We start from the raw sequence: 10697 nt of genomic DNA on the forward strand, positions 1-10697 counted from the left end.
GATGGCGTCGGTTGTTGGCTGGTCGGACGCCTTTTTCTGTTTCGGTGTTTTGGCCGCCATGGGCTTGGGCTCGTACACGGAGGCGACAAATGGCCCGTAGGAGGCACTGCCGAGGACCGAGCGCACGCGGCAGACCTCGTCGTACGTTGGCCGCAGCGTACCGAACGGGACCTTGCGGATGCGAGGGTCATCTAATCGAGGGTAGGATAAGTGGCGTGCCGATAGCCTCGCGAGACGCACCGGCTTGCAAACCCGTCTTTTCAAAGAAGAGACCGCGCGACGTCTTGGCCGACCCAAGAAAGATGCGCTTGCAGCCTTGGAGCTCCGTCTTCCAGAGCGTGAGGAGCTCCGAAATGTCCTGCTGGAGCGCCATCTCGTTGTACCGACGCAGCTGCGCCCCCGCCGACTTGGCCTTGCCGCCGGCGGCGTCGTGCGCCGACTGGCTCCCGCCTTGCTTCCGGCGCGTCGTGTAGCGCTGGAAAGCCTTGTGCACGAGCACCTTGTCCTTCTGGAAGACGGCGCCGGCAAACCGACCTGCGCGGAAGAGGAAGACTGCCCATTGGTAGTACGTAGGGTCCGTTGAGAAGCATTGCACCATGTCGGTACTCGCTTGGAAGGTCGCTTTGTCCTTCTCCGACCACTGCGGAAACGACGCGTTGTAGATCTTGAAGAGCGTCGTGTTGTCCGTGAACGCTTGCAGCGGCTCGCGCTGCAGGTTGGCGTCGCTGCCTTCATCGTCGCTGTCGTTCTCGTCGCTCGAGATTGAGAGGTCCAGAGGATGCCGGTACACATCCTGCGCCTCGTCCTCGTCGCTGTCGGCCGCCAATGGCGTCGTCGACGTGGTGGCTTGGGACGCCACAAAGGCGTCGTAGGCGGCTAGCGTCACGCAGTCGAGGCCCTTGGACTTGCGCTTCAAGTTGTACACATGCAGATCGGTCTTGAAGTGCGCTTGCTGCTCCTTGACGTCCTCAAACTCGAGGCGGCACGTGCCGCAGGTGAGGCCACGGACGTCAAGGTGGGCACGCACGACCGGCGGCTCGGCCGTCGTCGTCGTCGCCGGCGCCGGGTCTGCGTCGACGGCGCCGTTGAGCGATCGCCACGTCCCGAGGTTGCTGAGCTCCCAGAGCGGGATGCTGCCGTAGCGCTGCTTGCGTTCCATGCTCGTGCTTGAATTCTGCCCACCACCTCGATTTCCCACGTGGAAGCGGTGCGTAAACGGTGTGAAAGGTGGTAAATAGAAACCACACAACGACCTTCATTCGCAGTCGCCGCCGAACGTGCTGCGGAATTTCCGTTGACACGCATGCACGCGGTGGCGCCAAAGGCTGTTCAACACTAACGACCTTGTCGCTTTCAGATACGCTGTTATAGTATCGAGGAGTCCCAGGAGGAGCCCTTAGTTCGTTTAGAGCCAGAGAAGAATAACAACATGTCTTATGCCACTGCGGAAGAGCAAATACCAACGCGCCAACGGACGCGATGCAGTAGGAGAAGCGAGTCCGCGACGAGCCAACGTGTAGCTTTACAGTGTATTTTATCCGACATTTCATTGTAGCTTTACAGTGTATTTATCCACCTTTTCATGCCACACGGCCACCTTTGTTGGACGGCTACCGTTGTTTAGCCTGCTTCTATATAATAGTAGTATCCATCCAGTTCGGCTCAAACGAGAGTGACGCCCTTGAAGCATCTTGTCGGGCCCGCGTCGTCCGCGTCCAAGGACGGGGCGCACTCCGCTCATGCTCTAGAGAACGACCAACGAGCACTCCACCAACAGTGCCCTCAGTGGAAGCGATACCGACGCATCGCATGGCATTGCGCCATGGGATCTGCCCCCAGAGCCAAAGGAACGTGCCCTTCCATTCAACGCACCTTCAACGCGGTCAACACGAGCCCTCGCGCCAGAATGAGCCCGACCCAGACGATGTGGCGGAGTATGATTTAGCGTTGGATCAAAGCAAGGGCGACGCTGCATACCGTCACACGCGATGCTTCCTAAAGTGGCACGACGTACTGGAGCAGCAAGCTATTTATATGGTCGCTTGAACCGCCTCTTGAGCGTACTGAACACGAAGGCGCCGCATGTTCTCGCTCGACGTCAAGCGCATGCAGGAGAAGCGGCAGCGCCACGACGCGCAGCTGCAAAAGAAGCTCGCGGACGAGTCGCCGTCGACAAAGGAGAAGCGCGTGCATCGGCTGTACGGCAAATCCACGTACGAGAACCATGTTATCCATATCGAATTGACGGAATATGGACCAGCGCCGACATGTACGCGGGGTACCACGAGCGCGTTCAAGAATTTGTACAGCAAACGCCAGCCCATTGGACGACCGACTATGGCATCCACGCCAAGACCATGACCAACCCACTGTATGGACACACACAACCCAATACGATCTTTATGAACAAAACGTGGGTGTAGGATATGGCCGCGCGACACGACCAAAGAGATGCAGCCCCGCTACATTGATGCAGGGTAGGCTATTCTGTAGACAACTGGTCTACACGAACGTAGCAACTACGAGGCGCGAGGTCGCAAATTCCGGGGCGGGGGGGAGAAAATGGCGCTGTCGACCGCCCCGCCCGCAACAACAACGTCCCCGTTTCGCACCCCGACCGCCGTCGTACGCATGGGATAGATTTCTTTGGTCTGCTGCAACATTTCCAATGTCTTCTAGTTTCACCACGACAAGTATGCCAACCCGATCGAGTCGCCTTTTCGACTCCGCCACAAACCCAAGGAGATCCAAGCTCCGCTGCGCTACAACACGGTCGTGCGCGACCCTGCGTCCACGGAGCTCGAGTCGGACAAGTTTGATATGACGTGGACCGAGCCGCCAGTCTTTCCCGAGTGGCGCGACCGGTCGCCGACAAAATGGGTCAGTGGCGACTTTGACTTGACGTTCGCGTCCGGCACCACCAAGACCGCAGCTTTCCAAGGCATCGGCTGTGCCCCGCATGGTGCGACGCTCGACAGCACCGAGCCGTACTCGCCCGCGACGCCCGTCATTCTCGCTGTCCCGACGGTATACTTGTATCCTGTTGTCGAAAATGTATCGACAACGTTTGTACTAGCCCTTTACATCGCGCGCAACGACGGCCCCCGTCCCCGTCGAGCGACTGTACCTCAACTCGCTCTTGACGGCTGACGGCGGTGCAAGTCTTGTCCGAGCGACCAAGTCGCCAACGTCCCCAACGCCACCGGTTCGAAGGGCAGAGTAAGAGAAAACGAGCAGCAAGTAGCATAGACGACGAGTGTACACTAACTTAGAGGGAAGAAAAGACAATGAGCTCGACTTCGTAAAACAATTCCGTGTTGGGGGGCACCACGGGGGGGTACCCGTGCTCCCCGTACCCCATCGACGGCGGAATGCGCAGGCGCGCAATTTGTCCCTTGCTCATCTAGCAATGACGTGAGACCATACAAGCGCGCCAAAGCTAGCTGCGTACGCGCACGATGGCACTGTCAAGGCCTCGAATGACTTGATTTGCGCCAACCTACTATCGCGCATTCTCAACACCCTCGTCGCTCGACCAAAGGACCTGGAACTCGTAAGTCCGACCTCGGTTGCGCGTCGAGTCAAAGAGAGTCCCGTCGGGCAGCTACACCGAACACATAGCTCGTCGAGTGCATCGCAACACTAGCTACCTTGGCGCTGTAGTGAATGCGGACCGTGTCGCCCGGCCTTGGAAAGTTGACGCCGTCTCTACCGCAGCATCAAGAAGGTAGACGTAACGGAGGATGCCAGACCCTGGCTTGGCCGTGTCGAGCTCCACTTGCGCTTCGGGCGATGGCTCGGCCATGCGTTGATGGTGCGACCTTGAAAGATCGGCGCCGTTACGACTAGTGATGCACGTATTTAATGGATGATGGCATTGAGCAACTAATTGTTCGGACGAGTTGTTTCGCCTTGATATCTTCCAACCGACTACAAACTCGACCAATATATACTCGATGCACCTAAGAACTGATCCGGCAGATATGAAATGCAAGCTATATTACGCCGCTTGAATAAGAAGAATTGCGTCCGCTTGGTCAATGTTGCTTAAACACTGACGGGCGGCGCCGACGTCTTGGACACTTCGTCGAGCTTGGCGACCTTGGGCGACGAGGGGCCCATGGGCGCGACCGGCAGCATGTTCTTGTCCGGAAGGTCGCTCAAAGAGCCTTCCTTGATGACCACTGCGCGGTGCTTGATCAAGACGACCGCAAAGACGCTCTAGGGCAAACCAGTGACGCTTTGCACACAACCAGACTACGTACGTAGAGCACAAACATAAAGAACGAAAAGACCGCCGAGGCCTCGTCCGAGTGCACGGGCCCGCGCGGGTTGGCTTCTTCCGTGCCATTGTTGGCGAGGCGTGCAATGTACGCGGCCCCCGAGCAGAGCACGCTCAGCGAGAGCATGTTGAAAGCCATCATGACGACGACGCCGATAAAGAAGCCGACCGAGAGCGCGGACGCGTACTTGCGCATGACGAGCGTACCGCCAATGGAGAGCGCGATGACGAGGAACATCATCCAAATCCCGGCAAAGCCCAAGCTCTTGCTGTACTGGATGCCATCTTGGTTGTTGTTGGCCGCAAAGACGATTGCGCCGAGGCAGAACATGACGGCGAAGAAGAGAATGACGAACCAGAGGTACGTGATCACGCCCTTTGGACTCGCGCAGCACGCCTTGGCCTTGGCCTTCATCTGCTCGGCTTGCACGGACATGGCTCAATTGGCAACTGATCGACGCTTGTATCTTTGACGGATCCGGATAAAAGAGTGAAATCCGGATACAGATAGCCTCCGGATACGTATCATACAGTGGCCCAGTCAACGGGAAACGACACGCTAATGTTCGCGGGGTTTGTGTGCCTGAAGCGGCGGGGGTTTCGACCCCTTTTCCTTCGACTTCTTCGACGACGACGACCGCGGAAGGAAGAGCAGTCGGTGCAGTGTATAACCTATGTATATAAACTCGATCTTGTTTTGTGTACCCGACGCAAAACTCGCTGGGTCGTTGTGTTCAAATGGCAAGGGCGGGGATGCAAGCCCGACGGTTGGCGATCTTGGCCATATTCGAACGCTGGGAAAACCGCTGGCAAAAGGTTCGAATTGGACGTTTGGTGCGGCAATGCTGGCGGGTCGGGCCGATACAGTGGATCCGGCTCGTTGCAGTGTTCGCGATCGCAGTCTTCGTCGAGCGTGCAGGAGTGTATGGCCGTCTCGATAGAAGACGGATTCTATGCTGCTGTGCGAGGCAACGATCCCACTTGCGACTGTATATGTCTAGGAAGAGCAGGTTGTTGTTCGATATAAAACAGTGTATTTAATTCTGTTTGCCAGGTTGTGAACATCATAGGCGTTGGACCTCGGAGGTCAAAGCTTGTTCTTCCTCATCAAATAATGCAGGCATGGGCCGTGCTGCTATCTCGGTCTCGTTCTCGCCTCTTCCTCGAGAACAACGCACTCGTCATCGGGTCGTTGGAAGGCTCTCTTCTCCAGCGCAAGGATTACTTGGAGCAAAAATGTATAGAGCAAGCGACCTGAATTAGACTTGTGCGCAAACAACGATGACGCCTTGACCTAGAGAACAAAGCAAATCTGTGCAACGCAGCAGCAGCCACGGTGGCTTCCTTCTTCGACGTGTGCCCCTGTCCCAGAAGCCAGGGCCTCGCCGCCTGTGATTGGCTGAAATGCCGAACGGCAATCTGGGAAGATCCACACGTGGACGCAGAAGCGAACATGGGGCACGACGGCGACGACGACGAGGTGCTGTGCCGCTACTGCTTTGGCGACGAGGCCGACGGGCCGCTCATCTCACCGTGCAAGTGCTCTGGCGGTGCGCCTATCTCGTGCCCTCCTCGCCGGCGATGATTCATGATCCTTGTGCTAGGCCAAAAATTTGTGCACCTCGACTGCCTCCGGCGCTGGCAGCGCATGGTGCTCGTCTCGCAGCCGACGCACCCCGCCTTCTACACGGACGACAAGCGCCACCACATTTGCAACGTCTGCCTTGCGCGCTACACATGCCCGCCACCGACGCGCGCCGAGCTCATGGCGTCCTTTACTGGCCCCGAGATTGCGGCGCTCATCGAGACGCACCGCCTCATCGCCGCGAGCCCTGGCTTTTCTGAGATGCTCGAAGCCGACCGCAACGCCGACAATGAACCACGCATTCGGCGCCGCCCGTCGAGCAGCTACGATTTTTGGTTCCACGGTGTGTACCTCATCAGCCAGCTCATGTCGGACAGCGGGGAAATGGAGCTCTCGCTGCCCAACGACGCGCTCCTCAACAACTTTCGCCGGCGCTTGACGCCCGACCCGGACGACCCGAGCCGCCTTGAAATGCATTTTCACGGCGCGCTGTACGTGGTGACCTTGCGCGGGTCGCTCGACGGCGTCGCGCCTGCTGACGTTCCGACCGCAATGGCCGCGCTCACGCCCCCCGCGACGCTCTATCTGCAGCAAAAGGACTCGCTCGCAACGTGCGCGGACGACCACGTGACGGCCGTGTGCATCTCGCGCCCGCTAGTGCATCTGGACGCGGCGCAGGAGGCGGTCGCGTCGGCCATTCGCCGGCTCGGGCTCGCCTACCCGACACTGCGCCGGTCCTTGCTCGATGACACGATTCAAGTGCAGCATTTCGCCGGCGGGCCCTGTGACCCGCAGCGCATCTCGACCTGCCTCGTCCTCGGCGGCGCGCTGCGCGGGTACACGCTCCTTCCGTCGCTGGACGACGCCCTTCTCCACACCTATCGCCTCTTTGCTCCAGTACCAGACTCTACGCTCTGGCCGGGGCAAGCAGTGCGCATCCAAGGGCTTGTCTCGCGCCCCGAGATGAACGGCGAGCTCGGCATGGCGCTCAAGTTTGACCCGAAAGCATTGCGGTGGCAAGTCCGCCTCGTCAATTCAACCGACGGCATCAAGGTCAAGCCCAGTAACCTCGAGGTCCTCGGAGCGCCCAAGCCAACCGTGTATGTGTTTTGGGGCGACGCGCAGTGGACGCGTGCGCAGCTCCTTGGTGAAATCGCCCGGGGGAGCTGGGGCCTCTGCCGCGCGATGGTCGACGACATGCTTCGCAGCCCGTGCGAGCGCTGGGACGCCCTCCAGTGCGAAGGTCGCCTGGCATTTGCGCCAGTGTCTGAGATGACGGAGGACTATGTGCGCCAGGCCACCGACGAAATGGTAGCCTTGCGCTCGAACGCTGTCGCTGCCGACGAAGCCACGACCGTCGACACCGCCTAGTCGGCGGTTCGATCCCGCCACTGCTACGTTTTTGCCTCGATTTTTCCCTCGATTTTGCGTGTGGTAACAAGGATGCCTTGACTTACGATGCGGCCACTGCGACATTTAACCCTTGGTTCTATGACCGTGTTAGTTAGTGCTCGAGAAATAGCAAGTCCGAGAGCAAATGCTGGATCGTGCGCCGGGCCTCGGGCGTCGGCAGCGTCATCCACATACCCATCGCATCCGACGCCGGCGTGAGGTACGCTGTGGGTGCATACACCAGCTCGGCGAACGCGCGGGCGAGCTTCTCAACCTCGAGGCTGTTGTGGTACATGGTGGACGCGCGCTGCTTGGGGCACATGCTCAGTAGCGCGTCGTCGCGGGCAAAGACGAGGTAGTCGTCGGCCGTCGGTGACGCATGGACAAGGCGAATGTTGGGCGAGAACGTCGGGACGTCCGGTGGCCGGCTCACGTGGCATTCCGAGCAAATGCGGATCTGGACCGAGTGCGACTGCAGTGGCAAGACGAACGGGCGTAGGCGCGAGCAGCCGTTGCAGACGACTTCGCCACACTAGGGTTAGGTTTAAAAGCATGCGCCATGGCGGTTCGAAGCGCGTACCATGCGGCAGTGGTGCTTGCGTCGAAATGGAAATGAAAACTTGCGGCGGCAGACGCGACACCCGCTGCGCGCATGGTTGGGCACCCAGTCGCGCGGGTCGAGCATGAGACTGCTCGCGGACGAAAATGAGTGCGGACGCGGCGACAGCATCGCGCTAGTCCGTGCTTGGCTCAATGTGCGCGCGTGGGCAGTGTGGTTCTCGGTCTCGGACCCGCGGAGGAGTAGCATCTCGCGCGGCGTTGCGCAGTTGCGACGCGGTACCCGCCCCATTGGCGGTATGTTGAGCAGCTCGGCGGCGACTAGCCGCGCAAGGAGGAGGAGGAGGTCGGTCTCCATGTCGCTCCACTGCCGCCGCGGCGACGGACCCATGAGGCACACTGTTCCGATCGCGGCGTCGTTGACTAAGATGGGCGCGCCGGCGTAAAACTGGACGCCGTGCGCCAGCACGAACGAGTTCGTTGCGTACTTGGTGGGCGCGGCCGCCAAGTCGACGTAGACCTGCATGGACTGTGAAGGCAAGCAGAAGAGATCACAAGGCGACGTACGTTGAGGTGCTTGGACGTAATCGCGACGTTGCAGAGGGCGTCGGCCCGCGGAAGGCACGGGAGGCTGCGTACACCGACCGCGGCCTGGAAGACGTGCACGTTGGCCTCCATAAAGGTCACGGCGACGATTGGGCTATGGAACGCGTCGGCCGCAAAGTGGCAGAGCGCGTCAAGGCCTTGCTGAAACGCCTCTGGTCGAAGGCTCATGACGTCCAAGGCCGTGTGCAGCATCGCGAGCCGCTGGCGCTCGGTCGCGTGCAGTGGCGATGGCGTGTCGTAGGCTGGCAGCGACGGCGCGCTGCGGCGGTGCGAGCACTCGTGGCAGCATTTGGCGAAGCGGCCCGAGAGCTTGACCGAGTTGGGCGGCTTCTTGCTCAAGCATTGCTTGCACACCGAGCCTTGGCACTACAGGTCGATGGATGATATACACGGCGCACGAGGATGGGCTACCATGCGGCAGACGTGGCGATGCCGGAGAAAGTGAAACGCGCGCTGGCAGAGCGCGCAGGCCGACGGCGTCGGCGTCGGCTCCACCCACTCGAGCGACTGCAGCGGGCTCTCGAGACGGACGCTGCTTGGCATGCTGCGGCAAATGTGGATTTCGTAGAGTGAGCAACTTGCGCGCATAAAAGATACACCCGAGCGATATGATTTGTTGGAGGTTTCGCACCCACACTGTCTCAGACGACCGAGATCTTCTCACAAGTGTCTCGAATGGCGCCACCCCCGCGGGCGATGAGTCGTCCTGGGCTGATCGTTCGCCGGGGATAGGACGACGATTGCGATCTGTGGACAGCAGCACCCCATCAAGCGTGAGGCAATGTGGCCGGAGCGTCCGAATTCTGGTGAAATCTGGCGGGACGGTGACGCAGCAAGATTATTGCGTCATGTTGATCGCAGCAAGGGTACTGGCTTGTACCACATTAGACGCCTCTGTAATTTGGCTAACTCGCATCCCAAATACTTGGCCAAACTCAACAGCGGACGCTTTGGGTGAGCTTGCCGCGGCTATAGCACGAACTGTCTATTGACTCCACCAGAGCACAATGTATGAAAAGCAAGTCATTCAATGTGATGGCGACTAATCCGAGTGGGCTTTGGCATCTGGAATCGACGACCGGCAACGTTGGTAGAAACACACGCCACTCGCACAAAGCTGATCGGTACTGGAAAGAGAGCGTAGTCGAGAGAGCTAGTCGAGAGCTGCACGAAAGAAGCGTCTTGCTTCACATGACGTGTATGTGGGCCGCACTGCACCGTCCTTGCCAGTACTGACGACCAAACAAGATGCGAGACGGACTTGAGAATATACGACCTCTCAGAATAAATACGCGTTTAGTGCAACACCTATAAAATCGCTGCATAAATACGAAGGCGTTGGCGCCATCAAGACATTCCTTCATGGAGCTCTCGGTGCTTCACTCAACGCTTGTCGAGGCCACATCCTATGGTGTGACGTACTTGGGGCCAGTGCGACGTCAGCGCGGCGAGCTCGCATTGGCCAACGGCAACCCACGTGCTTTCGACGACGCTGGCGATCGGCCGCAATGGCCAGATCCACTCCCACACCCCAATGGACAACGACGGATAGTGTCGGCACGAGTCCATATTGGAGCAGAGTTCGTACAAGGAGGCATTCCTTTATCCTAGCGACAGGCGCAGACCTCGTCAAGCGCTCGCAAGCATGCGTCTCCCGAGTAAATCTCATCGCCCACTCCACGACTGACTCTTGTTGGCTCTGCGCTCGCCGCAACGGTGGTCGTGCTCGGTCCTACACCACGGCGACGTGAGTGACCTTCCCGCTGCTGCGCTCGCGATCAAAGCCGCCACTATCACGCGATTGCATATCCGGCACTTGGCTCGCCGCGCCGTGGTGCCCTCGCTTGCTGAGTCGCTTCATGCCCTACGTGCCGACCCTTGGTGTGCTCGCCACCTCATTCCTCACTCAATCCCGAGCCCCGACCAAGCGCCCCCAACGTGACGTACCGGCAAACCTCATGAGCGCATTAGAAAGTCCACCATCTTCACTATATAATTGCATGTTAATAACTCATTTCAACAACAACAGCGACGTGAGTGACGTGCGAACTTCAGCAAGCTTTCCATGAGACGAGCAGGTTCCAACGTCCGACAGCGGTGCAATTCGATGTGGGGGTCGCAAGCAGCTGTTGTCGACCAAAGCCGCGCCGCATGTAGACGGCAGAGAGGCGCGCCACCTGTACGCTTGGATGGGCGATGGAGCTTCCTTGGGAGTACTGGGGGCATGCGCGGAATTACTTGGCGATTAACATGTCGGATGCGACAACGACGCAG

General features: G+C 59.1%; 6 protein-coding genes across 7 annotated transcripts in view; 2 read left to right on the forward strand and 4 right to left on the reverse strand.

The window, feature by feature from the left end:
• Positions 1–1159, reverse strand: part of SDRG_00351 (hypothetical protein) — a gene marked incomplete at both ends in the record, with an annotated part of 3140 nt that extends 1981 nt beyond the window's left edge. The window contains 2 exons of the mRNA XM_008605823.1: positions 29–191; positions 241–1159. Coding sequence (XP_008604045.1) covers positions 29–191; positions 241–1159 — 1082 coding nt within the window. The remainder of the gene's footprint in view (positions 1–28; positions 192–240) is intronic.
• A 923-nt stretch (positions 1160–2082) lies between these two features.
• Positions 2083–3223, forward strand: SDRG_00352 (hypothetical protein; the record flags this gene model as incomplete). Its single annotated transcript, XM_008605824.1, has 6 exons — positions 2083–2213; positions 2261–2371; positions 2424–2477; positions 2517–2625; positions 2680–3027; positions 3077–3223. The coding sequence occupies 6 exons, from the start codon at positions 2083–2085 to the stop codon at positions 3221–3223; spliced, it is 900 nt and encodes a 299-aa protein (XP_008604046.1).
• A 7-nt stretch (positions 3224–3230) lies between these two features.
• On the reverse strand, positions 3231–3857 carry SDRG_00353 (hypothetical protein). The gene is made up of 5 exons (XM_008605825.1): positions 3753–3857; positions 3651–3708; positions 3545–3604; positions 3452–3499; positions 3231–3403 (listed from the first exon to the last, which is right to left on the reverse strand). The coding sequence occupies exons 1-5, from the start codon at positions 3803–3805 to the stop codon at positions 3269–3271; spliced, it is 354 nt and encodes a 117-aa protein (XP_008604047.1). The 5' UTR covers positions 3806–3857; the 3' UTR covers positions 3231–3268.
• A 116-nt stretch (positions 3858–3973) lies between these two features.
• On the reverse strand, positions 3974–4744 carry SDRG_00354 (hypothetical protein). Its single transcript, XM_008605826.1, has 2 exons — positions 4266–4744; positions 3974–4221 (listed from the first exon to the last, which is right to left on the reverse strand). The coding sequence occupies exons 1-2, from the start codon at positions 4716–4718 to the stop codon at positions 4048–4050; spliced, it is 627 nt and encodes a 208-aa protein (XP_008604048.1). The 5' UTR covers positions 4719–4744; the 3' UTR covers positions 3974–4047.
• A 944-nt stretch (positions 4745–5688) lies between these two features.
• Positions 5689–7393, forward strand: SDRG_00355 (hypothetical protein). Its single transcript, XM_008605827.1, has 2 exons — positions 5689–5832; positions 5887–7393. The coding sequence occupies exons 1-2, from the start codon at positions 5736–5738 to the stop codon at positions 7236–7238; spliced, it is 1449 nt and encodes a 482-aa protein (XP_008604049.1). The 5' UTR covers positions 5689–5735; the 3' UTR covers positions 7239–7393.
• On the reverse strand, positions 7273–8983 carry SDRG_00356. Of its 2 annotated transcripts, XM_008605828.1 has the most exons (4): positions 8835–8983; positions 8385–8789; positions 7840–8337; positions 7273–7791 (listed from the first exon to the last, which is right to left on the reverse strand). In XM_008605828.1, the coding sequence occupies exons 1-4, from the start codon at positions 8964–8966 to the stop codon at positions 7372–7374; spliced, it is 1455 nt and encodes a 484-aa protein (XP_008604050.1). In that variant the 5' UTR covers positions 8967–8983; the 3' UTR covers positions 7273–7371. The 2 variants fall into 2 exon arrangements, with proteins under 2 accessions (XP_008604050.1, XP_008604051.1); XM_008605829.1 differs by having other exon boundaries at positions 8385–8983.
• Between the last annotated feature and the right edge of the window lie 1714 nt (positions 8984–10697).

This window comes from Saprolegnia diclina, assembly GCF_000281045.1.
Source record: "Saprolegnia diclina VS20 unplaced genomic scaffold supercont1.1, whole genome shotgun sequence".
In the NCBI taxonomy this organism is placed as follows: Eukaryota; Oomycota; class Saprolegniomycetes; order Saprolegniales; family Saprolegniaceae; genus Saprolegnia; species Saprolegnia diclina.